The sequence below is a fragment of the Perca fluviatilis genome, chromosome 17, assembly GCF_010015445.1.
Source record: "Perca fluviatilis chromosome 17, GENO_Pfluv_1.0, whole genome shotgun sequence".
NCBI lineage: Eukaryota > Metazoa > Chordata > Actinopteri > Perciformes > Percidae > Perca > Perca fluviatilis.
The window spans coordinates 4209033-4230710 of NC_053128.1; the positions used below are offsets into that span (position 1 = coordinate 4209033).

A 21678-nucleotide genomic window follows, 5' to 3' on the forward strand; every position below is an offset into this window, starting at 1 on the left:
GGTTATTGTTTGATACCAGAAACCATTCCTTATGTGTATGTATAATGTACAGACTCCATTAAAGCAAAAAAAGAGAGTTTTGTGTGTCAAAACACAATGGACAGGAAGGAGGATGGGATAAGAGAAAGTAAAGTGAGGATGAGAGAAGAGGTCAGAAGGACATCTAGCTAGATGAATCATTCCATAACAATGCTATGATGATTTTAATAACAACCCTCAACAAAGTTGTTCATACATCTGGGATTTACCTGAAACTGTGTCACAGGGCTAACAGTGTTATTATGGGAGGACCATTTTCTTATTTGTGCTCTTAGTCTCCCTCCCTCCCTCTCTCTGTCTCTCTTCTGGATGTCTCCCCTCCCTTGTTTTCCAATTACAATAGCTCCACGAGAGCCCTCTTTCCCACACACTCTGAGTGCTTCATGTTAGAGCTCCATCTTCCAGTCACTCTGTTCTCCTGATTCTCAGAAGCTTTAGTGCCCTGCTCCTCTGCTGCTTCGCAGGCCTGCCAGGTTCAACTACAACACCGAAGAGCTCTGAACCGAGAACTGAATAACAAATAATTGGTCTGAGGAGGTAGGTGAAAAATAAGCTCTTTTTCTGTTCTGCTTTAAAATGTATGGGGTACTAGTTATGACAAAGTTTACATTTAGTTCAGCTCATTTTGATAACATTTGTAATTGACTCTTTTAATTGAGAGGAGAAAGAAATAGGAGTCTCAAAAGTAAAGGTGAAAACATGGATATCAAAGGATCAAAGACATATAGATTTTGAGTTTTGGTGAACAGAATTTCATTGGAAAAATTTCCAAAGGAAAAATGACATTCTCCAAAGCAAATATTTCAAAATCTGGGCAAGCCAAAACTATCATAACTGGAAACCACTGAAGGTAAGTGAGGCTAAATTGACCTGTTAATTGGAACATTTATAGCAGAGTGATTACTACTGTTATACATTAATAAAAGACTGCTTTAGACCTCCAGTGAATTTATAATGTCATCTTCATATTGTCTTTTTTAAATGTCAATAATGTTCTAACCTGAGATTCAATGCCAAACAATAACTTTATTTGATCAATGTTGGTTTCATATAAAAGGCTGTTGCACACGCATTTAAAGTTGGGTTCAGATTTTTTGAAGTGATTGTTAAAAGAGTCCTCACATGCCCATATGTACGTATAAAAGTTATTTTTTCCTGTTCATACTGGCCGTGAAGATCCCTTTTCAATGAGACTTTGATGTTAGAGATTGGGGGACAATATCTACACAACGTATTCTGAGCAAAAACACTTTCTTAAGTTGTGCTGAAGTTAATACAAGGCTTCAGCAGTCTCAGTTAGAAAAGAAAGTAGGTATCCTCCAAAGTTACAGTCATTTTAGTACAACATTCTGTTTCCTGCTGAGCTACGGTGATGGGATAGTAAAATGGGCTCCACACACACAAAAACTCTTCTACTCTATCTGTGAATTACGTCATGTGGAAAGCTGCATGCCTCATCATTGTCCATTTTTGATCATGTAAAGGAAATCGATTAAATGTATCTGCTCAGAAAAAACAGCTTGAGTTCATGACCTGTTCTGAACTTAAGCCGAGGCTGAGGTGTCATACACACTCATACACAAACACACTCCCCACACACAGTGTCATGTCTGGTGTAAGCGGGCCAGCAGGTCAGCTAGGCAGACTGATACAGTTCAGAGGTTCAATGACAAAATGGAAGTAAATACGCTTATTATACGCAAAATCATAAGGCAGGCAAGCAAGAACAGGCAACACATCCAAAGGGGTAAGGCAACAAATCATATTCCAGGATAGGAGAAAAAACGCTTTGGGTTGTTTGCATTTCTTTAAACCAATCACAGTCGTTTTGGGCGGTGTTGAGTTCTGGACACAGCGACTGTGCCTCCGCAAAATAGTCTCGGGAAGAAACTTGTTTTGGTGGAACATTTGCACCCCGCAAAAGAAAATCCCATATAAAATATTAAATTAGGTTAACTGCTCACATAATACAGGACCCTGAGGTATTTAAATTAGCTGGATACAATCATAAATGTACATAAACACATTTTCTCTTAAAAGTGTATCGCTGTGTGTAACGTTACTTCGTCCATAGTAGTCCCCGCTAATCAGTACCAAAACTTCTCAGTTACATACATTTTTTGCTGGAAATGTACTTTTGTTGATCCAGACTAGGTAAATGGAAACCAGGTGGCCGATGGAAAAGGCAGGAAAGGGGTTATGGTGCGTTACCGACAACACAGAACTCGGCCACACCCACCCTGGCCACGTGACCACGCCCATACCCAACTCCCCTGTCCCGAATTTTACCCATTCTCATGGTCACCCTAGAGCAGGGGCTAACTAGACAGTCCTCATGTCCCTCACACAGAGTCAGAGCATGTTGTTAGCAACCAAAAATAACGTCTGTATTATTATCTGCAATGTCCAACGGGGTCTGATAAACACAGACTGAAAAAAAAACACTCCAGCTGTCCAAAATTTGTAGGAATAAAGCGATTCATGAAAAATAATTTTGCAAATAGGTCACATTCCGCCACGGGCACAACGCATTTTTGAATTATTGGAAACTAGAAGTCATTAATTCCAAAAGAGAGTGAATGACAGACAGAAAAAGATTAGTCCATCAGATTATGGATATACTTTTTCCAAACTCTGCAAAACCTGACTGTCAATGCAACTGGGAGTACAGTAGGAAGTGCGAACCAAGCTTTGCATTTGGTCACAATATCAGTTCTAGGCTTTCCTTTATGTTGTTTTAATGGTTTTGACCAATTCTGTCAAGCAAAGAGCTCTGCCACACTTTTCCAGAGGCAAGAATTGGGTTTAAAAAACGGTCCACAATTTGAACGCAGCCCATGTACATACGGACATGTGAGAATTGTGTTAAGGCAAACTTGAAAATATCCAAACCCATCCTTTAAAACTAAAAGAACCTTGATACACTCTCTTCTTGACGTGAATTGACCAGCCTGCTGGTAAGTCTACACACATATTATATTGCACTAATGGACATGTTTTGGTTTACTACAGAAGGATGCAGCGATTCCGGGAAAGCATTCACATACGTACAATGAAGGCAAAGAGGAAAGTGGAGGAGATCTCCAAAGAGGATGTCCAGGCTTTCCTCAAGAAGAATGCCTTTGTGCTCTTTACAGTTGGGGCAGTTATTGTAGGTGTGTATGCCTCTGCAAGCTAAATGGAAATGTCCCAGACTTCATTCAGCCTGTATCTCCATTGCATTGACAAGACTTTGACTTGGAGACACATATATTTAATGCACAGGCCCACGCTGTCATTCTCCCTACAGGTATTGGTCTGGGATTTGCGCTCCGCCCGTATAAGATGACCTATCGAGAAGTGAAGTACTTCTCTTTCCCTGGAGAGCTGTTAATGAGAATGCTTCAGATGCTTGTTCTCCCCTTACTGGTCTCCAGTCTAATAACAGGTACAACACATTACTGTATGTCATACGTTGGATATAGGACTTAACATTCACTTGGTTCTGTATTCTCAGAGTTTTGATTCAGTTTCTCATCAGTAGTACTTTATGTTCATGTGATTGGTCAGTTGTCACTTCAGCGTCATGTCTCCATCAGGCACTGCACTGCACAAAGCAAAAAAAAACCTAACCCTTAGCAAAAAATGGGTCTGACAAAACTTCAGATTTGAGATTTGATCTGTTTGTTAGGCTACCAAGTAACATAAAGGCTACTTGGATTAATACCATCTGTACAGTTGTGACTGTATTTTCTTATCCAGCTAGCTGGGAACTACATGTGTCCTTGCTCTTTTTGTAAAACACAAGCAAAATATTAATGCATTATATTTTATAAACATATAAAATATCAGAAAGTAACTTCAACATTTACCAGCAGAAATAATAATACTTGTTGTACAAATTGAGTAAGGAGATAAGTCATTTCTGGAAAAGGAACTGCAACTTGGAAAACGGTTTAAAAAATAATTTTATCATGACACCAGACAGATTTTTTTTCATCCAGAGGGTTACAAGAGTCTTTGAGGATTCTGAAAATAATTATAGCTTTGTATTTATTTTTAGGAAACTCTGATGCTTATCTCTGTGACTCGAATAGAGTAGTTACACATGAGAGGCCCAAACTTGAGCTATGGTAATTAATATATGTCAAAATGTGAAAAGATCAACAGGGTCTCAGATAGGTGCAATAACATGTGAAGAAAATAGGGCTTGCCTGGTGCTGGGAAAGAATGAGAGCTCAGTAGAGGTGGTTCATGAGGAGGTCATTCAGGTTTACAACCGAGTAAAGAGGAGGCCAACCTCACCCCCAGCTTGGTGATGAAGAGATTCCCACTGATTCAGTTACAGAGACTTGGTTCTAACCAATTACAGAAGGTGCTTTATCCTTGTGGACTCTAACTGCACCGGGTCTATTCTCATGATTTGCAGCAAACAAATTTATCAAGGCAGTGCTGAGACTTAAGGTCAAGAAACACCAAAAGGACATGAAAGAACCAGCAGCGATAAAGGCATGACTCCCATGACATGGTGCTCTTTGGATGCTTTTATATAGACCTTAGTGGTCCCCTAATACTGTATCTGAAGTCTCTTTTATATAGGCCTTAGTGGTCCCCTAATACTGTATCTGAAGTGTCTTTCCCGAAATTCAGCCTTGGTGCAGAATTACAGCCACTAGAGCCAGTCCTACAATGAGCTTTCCTCAAAACGTGCCATTTCTTTGTCTGTAGCTATTGAGGAGTAGAGAGGGGGTGCAAGGTGGAGGGTGGGGGTGTGGCCTTGACCAACTGCCACTTTGCTCATTTGAAAGCCATGATGTCTCTCTCTCATGGGTTGGCCAAATTCTCTGGGCGGGCAAAGCAGAGAAAGGCGAGGTAACCTTGCTCGTTATGACCTCATAACAAGCAAGATTCCAGATCGGCCCATCTGAGCTTTCATTTTCTCAAAGCCAGAGCAGGATACCCAGGGCTCAGTTTACACCTATCACCATTTCAAGCCAATTGGGGACCATAGGCAGGCTGGGGGAACGCATATTAATGTTAAAAAACCTCATAAAGTGAAATTTTCATGCCATGGGACCTTTAAATCAAGTTTCACGGGATAGGACACGTAATGTTTGTAGATCTTTTTAAAAGACATGTTTATGTTGTATTGGTTTTCCCACTTTTGCACATAATGCGCAAAAATAGATGATGATCAGATGAAATAAAGATAACAATGAGACGAACCTTCTGTGTGTGCAACTATAGCCCTATTCGCACGGGATAAGTATTACCTGGGGACCTCTTGTAGTTTATAAATTACCCCCACACGTCTGTATTTCGTCTGGCACATTCACACGGGATAACTGAAGTCTGTATTTTACTCAAATTTACAGACATTATCCCCCGGATATGATGTCAAAACTTTTCATTTATAATTGACAACGCAGCCAGTTAGACCCCAAATCACAGAGATGCCGATTCGCACGGGACTAATATTATCACAGGACCTCAGTTTTCGGCGAAATATGGTAGGTCATTTGCGGGGGAATTATTACTTTACAAATTACAGACATGACCGATTCGCACGGGATTAAGATCACAGACAACCTCCGCGATTATTCCAAATGACTGGAGGTCACCAGGTAATACTTATCCCGTGCGAATAGGGCTTATATCAGCACTGATTCGCTTAAGCTGAACAGCCAATCAGAGTGATTCCTCTCCCCAACAACATGTTAAACGCAGATTCAACATGCTTAAAAAAAAGTCGATAAGGGATGACTTTTGCCAACGGTGCGACCGTTCGGGACACACTGCATGACCTAGAGCGACATAAGCTCACCGCCGGCCCAACATTGACCTCATACAGTCTTCATTCAGTCAGCCATTTAGTCATCAGTCCAGACTTTAAATGCTCCCTTTAACTATCTCTGGTAAAATTTACATTTCATTAATATCTTATCTCAACAATGTCTGGCTGACACTGACTGCATGGTAGAGAGAGCTGAAGTCTCTCTTCACGTCCGGGTCAGCTTCTTTTCCACTAGTCACTTTGTCTTTCTGTACAGAGTTTCTTTCATTGATCTTTCTGAAAAGCTGAAACATAACTGGGGCTATTTAGGTCAAATGTTTAAATGAGCTTTTAAATGCACTTGTTATACTTGCTAATTAAATCTGAACATGGTCAGTGGCTGAGAAATAGCATTATCCTTTGGTAAGGAAGCTAGTTGAACAGAAGCTACAGCTAGGAAAAATAGCAGGAGTTGTGTTCAAGGAGCTATTGTTACCTTAAGTAGGTTTAAATTTCCATTTGAATGTTTTATTTAAAAAAATTCTCATGAATTTTCTGGTTTGGACTATCTGTTTGTTTTTTCATCAGTTTGGTATGGGCGACCACTCTAAATATTACAGTACCCATAAGTCTCAGCTTAGTTGCTATAAATATAGGATTCAGAGCTGTAAATAACATTTTATCGTTCGGGAGGGAATCAACACTGCACCATAGTTGCCGAAACTAACATAGTTTTATGGGTTACTACAAAACTTGATATTTGGGTTCAGCTCACAGTAAGATGCACATACAGAGTTGTTGGGTTTATTGATCAGCTGTTTCTACTGAAATGCACCTTGGGAATCGTAGTAATCTTCTGTCCTCTGATCTTAATGGAGTGTGTAAACAGGCAAGCTCAAGAGACCTAGGTCATCAATAGAAAGGAATTTGTTTTTAGTTTTTAGCTCTGTGAATAGCTATCTTATGTGATCAGCTGGGGGAATATGTCTCGATTGCCAGACCTAATTCAACAGCGCTGTGTCAGCGCTGGAGTGGTCTGGCTACACCACTTAGCTATTCTCGGTAAGAATTTTTTTATGTCTTAATATTATATGCATTTCCACCTTCTGTTTTTTAGGAATGGCAGCTTTGGACAGCAAAGCCTCAGGAAAGATGGGCATGAGAGCCGTGATTTACTACATGACCACAACCTTTATCGCAGTCTTCATTGGTATCTTAATCGTCCTCATCATCCACCCTGGAAAAGGATCAAAAGTAGAGTTTGGAAAGCAGCAGAAAATTGAACAAATCAGTCCTGCTGATGCCTTCTTAGATCTGATCAGGTAGCCTGCATAGAGCAATAATAATAGCCTGTTCACAAAGTTTGACTGGAACTGGCCAACATAATCTCTAAATGTGTGTAATTTCTCATTTCAGAAATATGTTTCCACCAAACTTGGTCCAAGCCTGCACACAACAGGTAAGCTTTTTAATGAATAGTAAATTTGCAGTACTTTTTATCCATGAAATCTTATATAGGTAATCTTTTGACAAGCAGCCCCTAGCCCAGTAATTCCCAACCAGTGGTACTTGTAACTCAGGGGGTACTTCTGCTGTTGCCAGGGGGTACATGGAAAGATTGTGGAGTAGCTAAACTAATTTAAAAAACAATTATGAATTATAATATACCAGCTGTAACACCTGAACAGTACATGTTGCAGTTATGTAAAAGAGTGGGAAAACTAGTTAGCAAACAAGCACATATGTTTAAACAGATACCTCAAAGTAATGACTAAACAGTTGAAATAGTTAGCTTAAAGTAATGGATAAATGGTAGAAATAAAAAGCTAAAAGAGATGACTAAACAGTTCAAATGATTCGCTGAAAACACTTTATAACAGTTGAAATTGTTAGCTAAAAGTAATGAATATATGGTTGAAACATTCAGCTTTACTTTAGTAGTAGTAGTAGTAGTAGTAGTAGTAGTGGTAGTAGTAGTTTGATTGCTGAAACTACCTACATTTTTCAGTTTAACAAGTATGAAATAATTAACAATATAATGAGTAGTTTTATACATTTGGAACATACATTGGGAATTTATGAAGGTGTACATGAGTTATCTAAGAGGGCTGTGGGGGTACCTTGGATCAAAAAGGTTGGGAACCACTGCCTTAGCCCCTGCAGTGTTCATTTAGCCCACAAAATAACAGATCGGATTGTGTAGAGGCCAGGGATAGAATACTTTAATGGGCCTGACATTTTGGCCAGAGACTGACCCTACCATATTCATGGAGGCCCCAGCTCAACTAAGGCCTGACAGCTCAAAACATTTTTCAACCTGAACCCAACTTGAACCCAAAGCCAATGTGTTCTAAAACTCTGTCTTTGTCTCCCTCCCCTTACCTTTTTTGCTGTCTCTCATCCCCTGTTACACATTCAGATGCTGAGGTGTAGACGCTTGACCAATCCCCCCCTTTATACAATGCAGATTTCCTTACCAATTACAGTCTTGATAGTCTCAGTCTATTCTCAGTTAGATAGCTAGCAAGTCACAACGTGTTGGCTTGATTTCACTCTGGATGCACATTTTGTATGTCTGTACATAAGAGAAACAGGCTGATAATAGGGGTGTAACAGTTGGCTACACCAATTTCTCTGCATAATAAACACTATGGTTCTTCTTGGTTTGATGTGCTTTTGGGGCCAACAGAAAAAACATTGACATATTATCACCTTATAAAGTTTTTAAATGGCTACGATGTTAGCAATCAACTGCCTATTTATACATATAGCAGACACAACATTAGCTTTTATTTAGAGTCAAGTTTGTGTTCTTGTGACGGCCTCCACTCACTCCTATAACTGGCTCTTAGCTCTTAACTGCCACAACAAGTGACATCTAGCTTTAACATAGTACAGGAATTCACCATTCACACTGGGGGGGGGGCTGCCGTACAAGGTGCATCATCAGATAAACATTCACACACTCCGATGGCGCAGCAACAGGTTCAGTGTCTTGCCCAAGGACACTTTGGCATGGAACTGCAGGGCCAGGGATCGAACCACCAACCTTCCGATTGGCAGGCGACCTCTCTACCACTTAGCCACAGCCACCCCATAGTCGCCACATAGTCATTTGATCCAGTTGGTAACATTAGGATATTGATCAGTGCAGCTACATTTTATTGTTGATTGACATTGGGCCAGTGGTCTGTTTCAGCTCTGTCAAGGTCCACTAGTATAAAATCAATCCTTTAATTCTTTCTTTCTCCAGTTCAAAACCAAATATGGAAAGCGAGTAGTCCATGTGACTGTGACAGTGAATGACTCCCTCTTCAACTCGACCAATGGCACCCTGGAGGTCATGGAGATCACCCGGGAGGAAGTGATCCCAGTGCCAGGTCAGGTGAACGGGGTCAATGCCCTCGGGCTGGTGGTCTTCTCCATGTGCTTTGGTCTAATAATTGGCAACATGAAGGAGCAGGGCCAGCTCTTGAGGGATTTCTTCGACGGCCTTAACGAAGCCATCATGCGTCTGGTTGCCATCATCATGTGGTAAGACTTTAATTTCAGTGAAAGGTGTTTCCTGTTCCCGTCATACTTATCTCCAATAACTCGTTGCTCCTCTCCTCCTTGCAGGTATGCTCCTATTGGTATTCTGTTCCTGATTGCAGGAAAAATTGTGGAGATGGATGATCTGACAGAGATGGGCGGCCAATTGGGCATGTATACCATCACAGTAATCATTGGCTTACTGATCCATGGAGTTATTATTCTTCCCACCCTTTATTTTGCCATCACGCGACAAAACCCCTTTGTCTTCATTGCTGGGATCCTGCAAGCTCTGATAACAGCCCTGGGGACCTCCTCCAGGTGAGTCGTTTCCAACTCTACCACACTTCAACAAATAAATCACAATTATTCCGTAAAACAGTCTAGCATTTCGGGAACTATGCTTGTTTGTGGCCAAACACACATTTAGGCTGATTGAAGACTGTAAGCAAGTGAAAACAGCTATTGCAAATCCGTTCTGTTTGCTAAAAGTGCGAGTATGTTTCAAGTTGTCAATCTAGTTGTCAAACAGGGCCCCCACAATTTTTGGACATCATAATTATGAGGGCGACGTACAAGGTGTGAACGTGAACATGGTTTGAACTTTGTTCCTATTTGCTCGATTTTAACATCACACCACTCTCAGTAGTGGCAAGCTTCTGAATTTAGTAGTTTCAACTAGAAGGGCACAGCGCAGACCTCTGCCAAGGCATGCCCTATCTAACAATGTTAATGCAGCACAATGCCTTTTCTTGCAATGTTGATGAAAGTGAAAAATAATTTTCACAATAAGGATTTGGATCTGTTCCAATATGTAAAGGGTATTTTCTTGGCCCATGCTACACCATTCCACCAAAAAATTTAATTTTGAAAATCGGGCCAGTAGTTATGCATAGATTTCAGAGATTCTGTGGTTATTTAATTTGTTCTGGTAGGCTGGTGGCCCTCCTCCCCACGGGTTTCGGGAAAAGTTAGATTTTCCAGCTTGCTCTGTTAGTGGTGAAGGAGTTGGCTAGGACTAACGCTAGCGATGCTAATGCTAAATATAGGCCTTGTCGGTCTCCCCTCTTGTTGCATATGTGCATGACATACGTCACGACCAAACGTTAGAGATTGGTTATGGCAGATCCAATAGTTTTAAACTTCAACAGAGTACCCGCCTTCAAGGAAGTTAACACTTGTCAATGGAGAGAGGCCAGACTCTCTGGACAAATGAAATGGACCAGAGTCTGGTAGGACCAGGCTAATGTTCTGGTGCTTTTTGCACTAAATGTAACTAGCCGATCTGCGTAATTGTGACTTGACAGTGCGCAACATCTCTCCAGTTAGAGACTGCAGATGGAACAGATACCTGCTGCCTTTTAGATGGCTGTAAAGAGAGTCAACAGTGTAAAGGGAAGACCTTTTGGATAGTATTAATAGACAGAACTTTATTTTGCCTAGCTGGCATTAATGCCATAATGACTGCTTATTGAAAAATCATATTGTTGTAGAATAAAGTTATCTTTGCTGTCACAACAATTAACTAAATTACCAGACCGTCCTCACCCATAAAACAGCCGTATAGGTTGATTGTGCAAGCAGCTCATAACGACCCATAAATATTGTTCTTGTTAGGCAGCTACCTCTCGTGGCTGTAATAATTATCGAAAGAGCAGCAAACAAAGAAGTGAGGTGACAAAGTATAAGGCTACATTTACAATGCTATGTTTTGGTTTGAAAACGAATATCTTTTGCTACATTACCGACACTGACGCCAACGTTTCTCCGCCTGATTGGGTCTTATCTGTCATGAGGGCTCGTTCTCTGAGACTAAGCTCCTAGGGGGAGGCAGAGTATACCTGCTGCCTCCTATTTACACCGGCACGCGCATGCCCAGTATACGAGAATGTTGATGAGAGTTTGAGTGTTTTAGTTTAACTGGAGATTAGTTCTTCTAGTGGAGCTAAAAACACTTGTGTGCATGGAGATCACTTTTGGCTCAAAACTCCGCTTAAAAACCAAAACGTAGTAATGGAAATGTAGCCTAAGAGAGCCTCATGTAAGGAGGAGGCAGGTTGGGGTAGATAGGTCAAACAAACACAGCACTTTGATTCAGAAGACTGGGGTTGGTGTCCCATGTGAAACCATAAGTCAACTGTCATTGTTTGATATTAAAGGTCCCATGACATGATGCTCTTTGGATGCTTTTATATAGACCTTAGTGGTCCCCTAATACTGTATCTGAAGTCTCTTTTATATAGACCTTAGTGGTCCCCTAATACTGTATCTGAAGTCTCTTTTATATAGACCTTAGTGGTCCCCTAATACTGTATCTGAAGTCTCTTTTATATAGGCCTTAGTGGTCCCCTAATACTGTATCTGAAGTTTCTCTCCCAGAAATTCAGCCTTGGTGCAGAATTACAGCCACTAGAGCCAGTCCCACAATGAGCTTTCCTTAGGATGTGCCATTTTTGTGTCTCTAGCTATTGAGGAGGAGAGAGGGCGGGGCAAGGTGGAGGGTGGGGGTGTGGCCTTGACCAACTGCCACTTTTCTCGTTTGAAAGCCATGCTGTCTCTCTCCCATGGGTGGGCCAAATTCTCTGGGCGAGCAAAGCAGAGAAAGGGGAGGTAACCTTGCTCCTTATGACCTCATAACAAGGAAGATTCCAGAACGGCTCATCTGAGCTTTCATTTTCTCAAAGCCATGGGACCTTTAAGCGAGTTTTACGGACCATGGTCTGTTACCCAATGAAGTCTGCGACGTCATGTTGTGTCCTCATTTAAGTAGTTTTATGTGACTCATTTATTCCAATCCCTAATGTTTTGCTTACCCTATGTATTTTGGTTGCCTGAACTTAAAGTGGCTATTTGTAGCTTTCAGTTTGTTTTGATTCTAGTGGCCGCTTAGGACAAAAGTGGAAATGTTTTTACCACACCTGCTGTCGTAAAGGTCTTTTCTTTACCGTGCTATTACTGAGTTAGCGTTACGGGGAGGTCATATAGTTGCTATGAATGTTTTGCTCTGACAGAAAATCATTCAGAGAATACGTTACAGATGCATCGTTGCACTTCAAGTGTTGCATACGATAACTTAGCCTGGATGTATTGTGAGCTAAACCGGGTAAATTAGATCAATAAAGCCCATTTCATAAAACCCAAGGACGCTTTACACAACTACAGGGGGACATAAGGGGAAACAAAATAAAAGGCCAACACAAACACAGAGTAAAAAAGGAATAAAAAGGGCGCTAAATGGAAGGGGGATGTAATTTAATGTGAGCTACTGACTACAACCACATTGCGCATTCTAAAGTTATTTTATGAATGAAATAGACATATTACATACTGTTTACCTGAGGGCCAATTCGGGGTGGGTTTTGAATCATTTACGATCCTGTAATTGTCTCCATCTGTTGAAACCCCGACCGTCGTCTGTCACTTTCCCTTTCAGTTTTTAATTTTCAATTCAATTTTATTTATAGTATCAGATCATAACAAAAGTTTTCTCAAGACACTTTACAGATAGAGTAGACCACACTCTATAATTTACAAAGACCCAACAATTAATTTCCCCAAGAGCAAGCATTCAGTGCGACAGTGGTGAGGAAAAACTCCCTTTTAGGGAGAAACCCAGGAGACAGACCCAGGCTCTTGGTAGGTGGTGTCTGACGGTGCCGTTTGGGGGTGTGATGAACAGTGGCAATAATAGTCACAATAAAGATAATGGAACTATGACTAGAAATAGTAGTTGTAGTAGTTCATGGTGTAGCAAGCCACTGCAGGGCATTACAGGGTGTAGCAGGACATAGCAGGACGTTTTTAGTTGTTCTTCGTTTAATTTTCCTGTGATAGCCCTTCCCCAGTAACAGATAACATCTAAAATAAAATTAAAGTACAATTAGGCCTATATAAAGAAATCTCCTGCTACCTTTTACCTGGTTGTACACGCTAACACAGGCTTTTCCGGTGTTACACCGGAATCTGTGACTCTTCAGTCAGAATGTGTTACTGTCTGCCTGCCGTAAATCAATTTGTGACTTTGCGGGAAAAATCAGACCAGGGCGGAGACATTAATAAAAACTGTATAAAATATATATGAATGTGAATATGTTCTTTTCACTGTTAGGCTCATTTGCTGTTACAGGTCATATGATCATCCATGAAAAATTACACAGAAATACTAAAAAGTTACATATAGTAACTTTAACAAGTTTCATTTCACAAAGTTAACTACGTTGTTAGGGTGAGGTGTGGACCCAAGAGCGAACACAGACTAGATGGTTGGAAGTTAACAACAGTTCTTTAATGTAAGTTCAGTTGAACAGACATCTTGTTAATTAACGTAGGAGGATGGTGATCCAAATGGAGTGGAGGAGTGGAGGTGGGCACGGCAGGCTCGAAAAGTAGTTACCACATGAAACGAACTGGCCCTGGCTGCCTGGATCACAGGAGTACTAGTGCTGGAGCTTGATTAGTAAATCGCCTGCAGCTGCGCTGGAGAGCCAGGTGCCCTGAGGAAAAACCACGCCCACTCACTCACTCCACACACACACGACCAAAAAAGGAAAAACAGCAGCCTGAGTCACGGACAGGCCGTGACATACGTGTTTTCATAACGGTGCCTGTTTTGTCAAATAGAATGGTCACATGATAAACAATTTCCACCGTGGTCACATGTTACAGTCACATGGCCGCCGTGAAGCTGTAAATAGAACGGTCATATATGTTGTTTTGGGAGTCATTGACAATAGACCTATTGTGTTGTTTAGGTCTGAGAATTTTTTGAAATTACACATAAAACCAAACTAATTCATTTTTCTGTTCATGCAGCAATATCAGCACAATATTGTATGTGGCATTTTCTTTTGTGGGGTGCAAATGTTCCGCCAAAACAAGTTCCTTCCCGAGACAATTTTGCAGAGCCAACGTCGCTGCAGCCGCAGCTTAGCACTGCCCAAGACGATTGTGGTTGTTTTAAAGAAATGCAGACAGCCCAGAGCGTTTGTTTCTCCTATACCAGAATGTATCTGTGGTGGAGCCAGACCTTACTCCACAGGGCTGTGGAGATAGAGCTGGCAATGCAAGACTAAATGAGATCGCTTAGCTTTTAGCAGGTAAAAAGTCACTAACAACCAATCTTTGAATGGAACTAAATTAAACGCTACAAGCAAAGTGATTCATTATTTCCACCTCTGAAACACATTTCCCAAAATGTACTGTAAGACTGATCCTTTTAAAGGTCCCATGACATGGTGCTTTTTGGATGCTTTTATATAGACCTTACTGGTCCCCTAATACTGTATCTGAAGTCTCTTTTATATAGACCTTAGTGGTCCCCTAATACTGTATCTGAAGTCTCTTTTATATAGGCCTTAGTGGTCCCCTAATACTGTATCTGAAGTCTCTTTCCCAAAATTCAGCCTTGGTGCAGAATTACAGCCACTAGAGCCAGTCCCACAATGAGCTTTCCTTAGGATGTGCCATTTCTGTCTGTAGCTATTGAGGAGGAGAGAGGGAGGCAAGGTGGAGGGTGGGGGTGTGGCCTTGACCAACTGCCACTTGGCCATGATGTCTCTCTCTTTCTAATGGGTGGGCCAAATTCTCTGGGCGGGCAAAGCAGAGAAAGGGGAGGTAACCTTGCTCCTTATGACCTCATAAGGAGAAGATTCCAGATCGGCCCATCTGAGCTTTCATTTTCTCAAAGACAGAGCAGGATACCCAGGGCTCGGTTTACACCTATCACCATTTCTATCCACTGGGGGACCATAGGCAGGCTGTGGGAACTCATATTAATGTTAAAAAACCTCATAAAGTGAAATTGTCATGCCATGGGACCTTTAACTGTTTTTTTTAACCTGTTTCCATTCTTTCATCTCTCAGCTCAGCCACCCTGCCTGTCACCTTTAAATGTCTGGAGGAGAACAACAAAATTGATAAGAGAATCACACGTTTCGTGCTGCCTGTGGGTGCCACCATCAACATGGACGGAACAGCTCTGTATGAGGCACTGGCAGCCATCTTCATTGCCCAAGTCAACAATATGGAGATGAACTTTGGTCAGATCATCACCATCAGGTAAGGAACAAAAGAGGATAATAATAGCTCATGCTTATGCTGTTATCAATGATTTAAAAATAGCAGTAACAGCATAATCTGCTTCTCTTCAACCAAGTATTACAGCAACTGCAGCCAGTATTGGAGCTGCTGGCATCCCTCAGGCAGGCCTGGTCACCATGGTGATTGTACTGACCTCTGTTGGACTTCCTACTGATGACATCACTTTAATTATTGCAGTTGATTGGTTCCTGTGAGTAGCTTTCTCGATTATATGTGAATTATAACATTCATCCAAACACAAGTGTGTGTGTGTGTGTGTGTGTGTGTGTGTGTGTGTGTGTGTGTGTGTGTGTGTGTGTGTGTGTGTGACACATTGCTTTGTGAAGTGCAGTAACTTTAACTTACATACCTACATAAATCATCTCTGTCATCTTAAAGGTCAAAAGCAGATCTGTATCTACTACCACCTAGTGACACACTTCTCCTCTCTCCCTGGAGTCTTGTTCTACATCTTCCCTTTTGTATTGAATATTTTCTGCAATGAGTTTTAACATAGAAACATAATTAGGTTTCCCAAATTAATCATTTCAATTATGAATACCCTTCCCAGAAATTACTCAGCTAACTGGGGTAATAAGAAAAAAAAACCCTTCTCTCCTTTAACTAGGATGGACCAAATATGAAGTCTGTCAAAGCCTTCCCATGTGGAGGAAGGTGCTTGTCACGCTGAACAGAAAAAAGTATAGCACTTAAGTTAGTGAATAAAAGCCTGTATGTTCTAAAGCTATGGTGTGTTTTATAACCAGGCTTACTCCAGTGAATCAGTCTTATTTTCAGAAAATAATGATTATAATGGTGGTTTAAATAAGTCAGGCCTAAGTTCCTATAGAAACTTCCCTTGAGATAGATGATCAAGTCAGGCTAGTTTTCAAGTCTTGCATTTCCAGCTTTATCTCCACAGCCCTGTGGAAGTAAGGTCTGGATCCACCACAGATACATTCCAGTATAGGAGAAAAAAAATTCTCTAGGTTGTCTGCATTTCTTGAAACCAATCACAATCGTCTTGGGCGGGGCTAAGCTCCGGACGCAGCGGTGCTCGGTCTGCAAAATGGTCTCGGTAAGGAACTTGTTTTGGTGGAATATTTGCACCCTGCAAAAGAAAACGCACACATGCAATATTAAATAATGTTAACTGTTCACACAACACATTAACTTGAGCTTTTCAAATTAGCTGGATACACGGTTAAACATAATTTGCTCTTAACAGTGTATCGCCATGTGTACTTTGTCCATAGCAATCCCCAACAATCGGTCCCCCACTTAGATATTAAATGCTGTAAACATATTCTTTGTAAATCTTAACAATCATTCCCCGAAAGAACCAAGCAGGCCTGCCTTACTGCACGACCAACATTTTCGGAGATATTGGGTCGGAGCTTAGCGCCGCCCAAGACGATTGTGATTGCTTGACAAATGCAAACAACCTAGAGCGTTTTTTTTCACAGTCATAAAATTGTTTAGTTTTGTGAGTATTTTACCTCATTTGAGTTGCATACAACTAAATTGAAAAAAAAAAATTAATAATGCTGCCCTCAAATATGTCTGGAGTGTACTCAACATGTTTCCCCTTTTATTCTCTTTGTTTGTGATGTGGTGTAGGGACCGTCTGCGTACCACAACCAATGTTTTGGGGGATTCGATCGGAGCCGGAATTGTGGAGTTCCTTTCTCGTCATGAGCTCCGCAGCAAAGACGTGGAGATGGGGAACTCAGTGCTGGAGGAGAGGGAGAGGAAGAAACCCTACAAGCTCATCTCCCAGGATAGTGATTTTGAAAATGACAAACGTGCTCACAGTGAATCAAACATGTAGTTTTAACCCACAACATGTGTTGACGCACACAAACACTTACAGTTGGTTCTGTTTTCAGAGTAGGGACGCAATTGTCATGACGTGTCTTTCATCCAAAACTGCAACGATGACATCCTATATATATGCATCTGTTATTTGTTTCCAATAGAACTGGTAGTTTCTATTTTGTATGTTTACTACTTTAATTAATATTTTAACTTCGTAATACCCTCATGTAGAGGTTGAGGTGAATGTAGGTTTAGATACGTGCTGGATGAAGGATTTAAACATTGAAAGCGGTCTTTTGAAATAAACCACAGAACAATTGCTTTTGAAGATATTATGTGAAGAAATTACATATTTGGACTCTTACCATTTTGTTACCAGGACATAACTCAACTAAAAATTAAAAAGTATCTATATTGTCCCAACATTAGCTGGTTGATATTGTGGTTATTACAGGTTATTACAAGCATTTGATTATTTTTATGTTTTCAGTGGTACAGATTCTTTCTCACACACGTATGATTGCAACTGCACATTCACATTTTGACTGTTACTTGCTGAATTCATTTTTTTACCGACATTGCTCTTTGATGAATAAAAGCCGTATGAGAGCAAGTTAAAATGTTGGGTAATAAAACAGTTTTAGTTTTTGTTTATTATACCTTTAGTGAAATAAACAGAAAAAATACCATTTCCCGCCTGTGTTTCTTTTATATAAAAGGTCAAGGATCATTTCAGTGGATTAAATTAACAAACCCTATTCCCTAAACTTTGCTCACACAGTATGTAGCTTTTTTGTCTAAGTCTGATTTTGAATTAATCACATTCTTTATCTTGTCTACGCTGCAGAATCTGGATAACAAATTTCATTCCTTTATGTTTTTAACATAGCATGAATGACGATAAACTAATCTGAATCTGAAAATAGTATCATATAAGGATGAGTATACAGTGCACACACTGAAAGGGATCCTGTTCTCTCAGCAGATCATAACTCTGTGTTGGGAAAGACATCCACTAATAATCCTGTCTTCCCCTCAATTAACAACTAGTCATGAAATGTTCCAAACCGGCATTGTATTGTGTGTTGTCTGTATATCAAATGCACCGTCCTGCTGTCACAAAAACTCAGTAGACAACCCAAATGTAGATTAATCCGCAGTTGAAATAGTCCCTAACACATTTCCTCCTGTTGGAGTAAACAGTGACTAGCTCTGTGTGGCAATCTAGCTACAAAAAAATTCCACTGGAGGAAATTTGACGTTCATTTCAGACATCCAACGCAATCTAACCTCTATGATTGCTGTAATTCAGTGCTGTATTACTCGAGTCTGGTCTCGGACTCGACTCAATTGTCTCAGACATGTCTTGGACCCCTTGGTATTTGCACACAGACTTGTCTCAGACTTGGCCATTGGTCTCGCCAAGTAGTCTAGGTGGTCTTAGTCTGTAACGATGACGTTCCATTTCTGGGATTGTTCAGGTGCCGCCGGAAATTCCGCCCACACTTTGTGTTGGCATTTTAAACTCTACTGGATTTCTGAGGACTATGATTAACTGCTCCTCAGATCTCTGCAGGGTAAATCCAGACAGCTAGCTAGACTATCTGTCCAATCTGAGTTTTCTGTTGTACAACTAAAACAACCTTTGAATGTACACAAAACAGCCTCTTCCCGAGGCTGTTTTGCAGAAGCATTGTCATTGTGTCCGTCGCATAGCACTGCCCAAGACATTTGTGATTGGTTTAAAGAAATACCAATAAACCAGGGCAAGTTTTTCTCCCATCCCGGAATGTTGTGTGGACTAGCCAGACCTTCCTCCGCAACGCTGTGGAGGAAGGTCTGGCAATGCGAGACTAAGTTGGTCTCGACCGAGTCCAGCACTATATGATTTTTTTCTAGTAACTTCCTCCTTCAAAACAGAAGCATTGATGATGCCCAGTTGGTCAGAAAACGGATTTTGGTTTAATTCAAAATCCATGTAGAACGGGCATTGACATTGGTCGCCTGGCTGCGTCATATTCCTTTTTTCTGTCTCGACTGTCTCTCATTTGGACTCGGTCTTGACTTGGACTCGAACCTCTACCCACACACAGCACAAATCTAAATTGGCTATTAAAAGCTGTTTTTAGAAAAGTATGAGTCAAAAAAATTTGCTTTTGTTTAGGTTCCTTCAGTGGGGCTTAAAGCTGGGTGCCACCAACAGTATTAAGAGAAACTACAGTAAACATGTACATAGGCCATTATTTAAGTGGATAATAATCTACATATTACAGTAACAATGAATGAAATGACTGCATGTAATATAAAATGTCCAGAAAATCATCAACAACCTCTATGAAAATGTTTAGCCTCTTTAGCTATTATAGGTAGCTTTTTTTCAACAGAAATATACACTACCTCAGCAGCAAACAGCAGACAGACACAGCTGGTGAACATAGTGGAGCATTTAGCAGCTAAAGAGATAAATATTTCCCTCACAAGGTGGTTGAGACCAAAGACAGAGCTAAAAGAGAGTATATTTTGGGGTTACATTTATCAGGTGGACACAAACTCGACTCCAGTGGAATGCTAATGTTGCTCTTGTCTGCTGGGTGAGGGCAACTGTTTGCTAACATGTTAGCTATAACAGCTACAAGGTTTATGTCAGAGGCAGTCAGCTTTTTGTTGAGTTCACTGCTTGTAAGTGTCTGAAAGGGGGAAACAAATCTGCTTTAAATCAAAGTCTATGATGCATAACTACACTGTTTCCTCCCAAGTCTGTTTAAAATACTAATTGCGGGTATTTTACTTTTTGCCATGATAATACCCTATGCTACTTTACTTTATTACACGCCCTTGCTGAATACTTGATTCTGATTGGTCAGTTGGTCAAAAGACCCTGTCTGGCCCTGAATCTCAGATCATTGTCATATCTACATGAAATACATAGGCTGGCTTTAATTTTGAGCTAACAGTTTACGTTTCATTTGTAATCTGAAATTGATTATTGAAGCAAATTAGAAGATTACTAGTCTATATTGACGACGTTTCACTTCCGGGATTGTCCCGGTGCTGCTGGAAATTCCGCCGGATGTCCCTCTTTTTAAGCCGGATGTCTGTTACCTTCCGCTTTCTTTGTGTTGGCATTTTAAACTCTGGTGGATTTGTGAGGACTATGGTTAACTGCTTCTCAGATCTCTGCAGGGTAAATCCAGACAGCTAGCCAGACTATCTGTCCAATCTGAGTTTTCTGTTGCAACGACTAAAACTACTTTTGAACGTACACATCTTCCACCAAAACAAGTTCCTTCCTGAGACTATTTAGCAGAGGCACCGCCATTGTGTCCGGCGCATAGCGCCACCCAAGACGATTGTGATTGGTTTAAAGAAATGCCAATAAACCAAAGCACGTTTTCTCCTAACCTGGAATGCTGTTTGGACTAGCCAGACTAGCCAGACCTTCCTCCGCAGCGCTGTGGAGGAAGGTCTGGCAATGTGAGACTAGAAGATTCCTGAAGCTCATGACTAGATATTGTGCGAGCACACTAATGTAGTACAGTGTTTGCAGTGGAGGTAAAAGGTTCAGCTCCAGGTGGCTGGGAAATTATAGCATGTCAAATTGAATTTCTATGAATAATGATTTCCACTGAGGTAGAATTAACAGCCTAGGATACAATAAAAGTTAAAGCCCACCTCCACTCAAAAATGTGTTTTGCTTATTGTTACTTCACTGTGATGTTCGAGCTTCACTGTGCAGAATTGTGTCTGTGCAGTTTGTTTTACATCCATCTGCTGGAGAGGTAATGGTTCTCTGTGCTCACATATGTATGAGCATGATTAATAATAATAATAATACCTTTTATTTAAAGCGCCTTTCATGACACCCAAGGTCACTTCACAAACAAACAATCATCAAATATCGTTAAAATTATAGTCATCTAATAAAAATAAAAATAAAAATAAAAAATAGATAAAAGTCAGTGAGTCCATAAGCCATCTTGAAGAGATATGTTTTAAGTCTGTTTTTAATAATTGAGTCACAATGTCTGATGTGGTCTAGCAGTGAATTCCACAGCTTGGGGCGGTGTAGCTGAATGCCCTCTCTCCCAGGGTGCTGAGGTTCACACTAGAGACATGCAGTAGGCCTGCTGAGGAGGATCTCAGTGAGCGGGCAGGGGTGTAAACTTCCAGTAGGTCAGTGAGGTAGGTGGGGGTATAATTGTGTATGGCCTTGTATGCCAGGAGCAGGACTTTGAAACGTATTCTATAGGCAACTGAAATCCAGTGCAGTTGCATAAGCAATGGTCTTACATGGCCATTGGATTTGGAGCATGTTATATGTTGTCCTCGCTGCAGAATTCTGAATGAGTTGGAGCCGGTGGAGTATCTTATTAGGGATTCCAGACAAAATGAAATTAAAGTAGTCAAGGCGGGATGTCACATATGCATTGACTTCTGCACTCTGCTGGGTGAGCGCTGGG

The 21678-nt window shown here is 40.8% G+C and overlaps 1 protein-coding gene across 2 annotated transcripts; it reads left to right on the forward strand.

Annotated features, from left to right (window-relative positions):
* Nucleotides 1-365: 365 nt before the first annotated feature.
* Nucleotides 366-17884, forward strand: LOC120544947 (excitatory amino acid transporter 1-like). Of its 2 annotated transcripts, XM_039778847.1 has the most exons (10): nt 366-576; nt 3052-3194; nt 3329-3466; nt 6909-7113; nt 7208-7250; nt 9045-9325; nt 9410-9643; nt 15185-15379; nt 15477-15611; nt 17021-17231. In XM_039778847.1, the coding sequence occupies exons 2-10, from the start codon at nt 3056-3058 to the stop codon at nt 17229-17231; spliced, it is 1581 nt and encodes a 526-aa protein (XP_039634781.1). In that variant the 5' UTR covers nt 366-576; nt 3052-3055. The 2 variants fall into 2 exon arrangements, with proteins under 2 accessions (XP_039634781.1, XP_039634782.1); XM_039778848.1 differs by lacking the exon at nt 366-576 and having other exon boundaries at nt 3056-3194; nt 17021-17884.
* The last annotated feature ends 3794 nt before the right edge of the window (nt 17885-21678 follow it).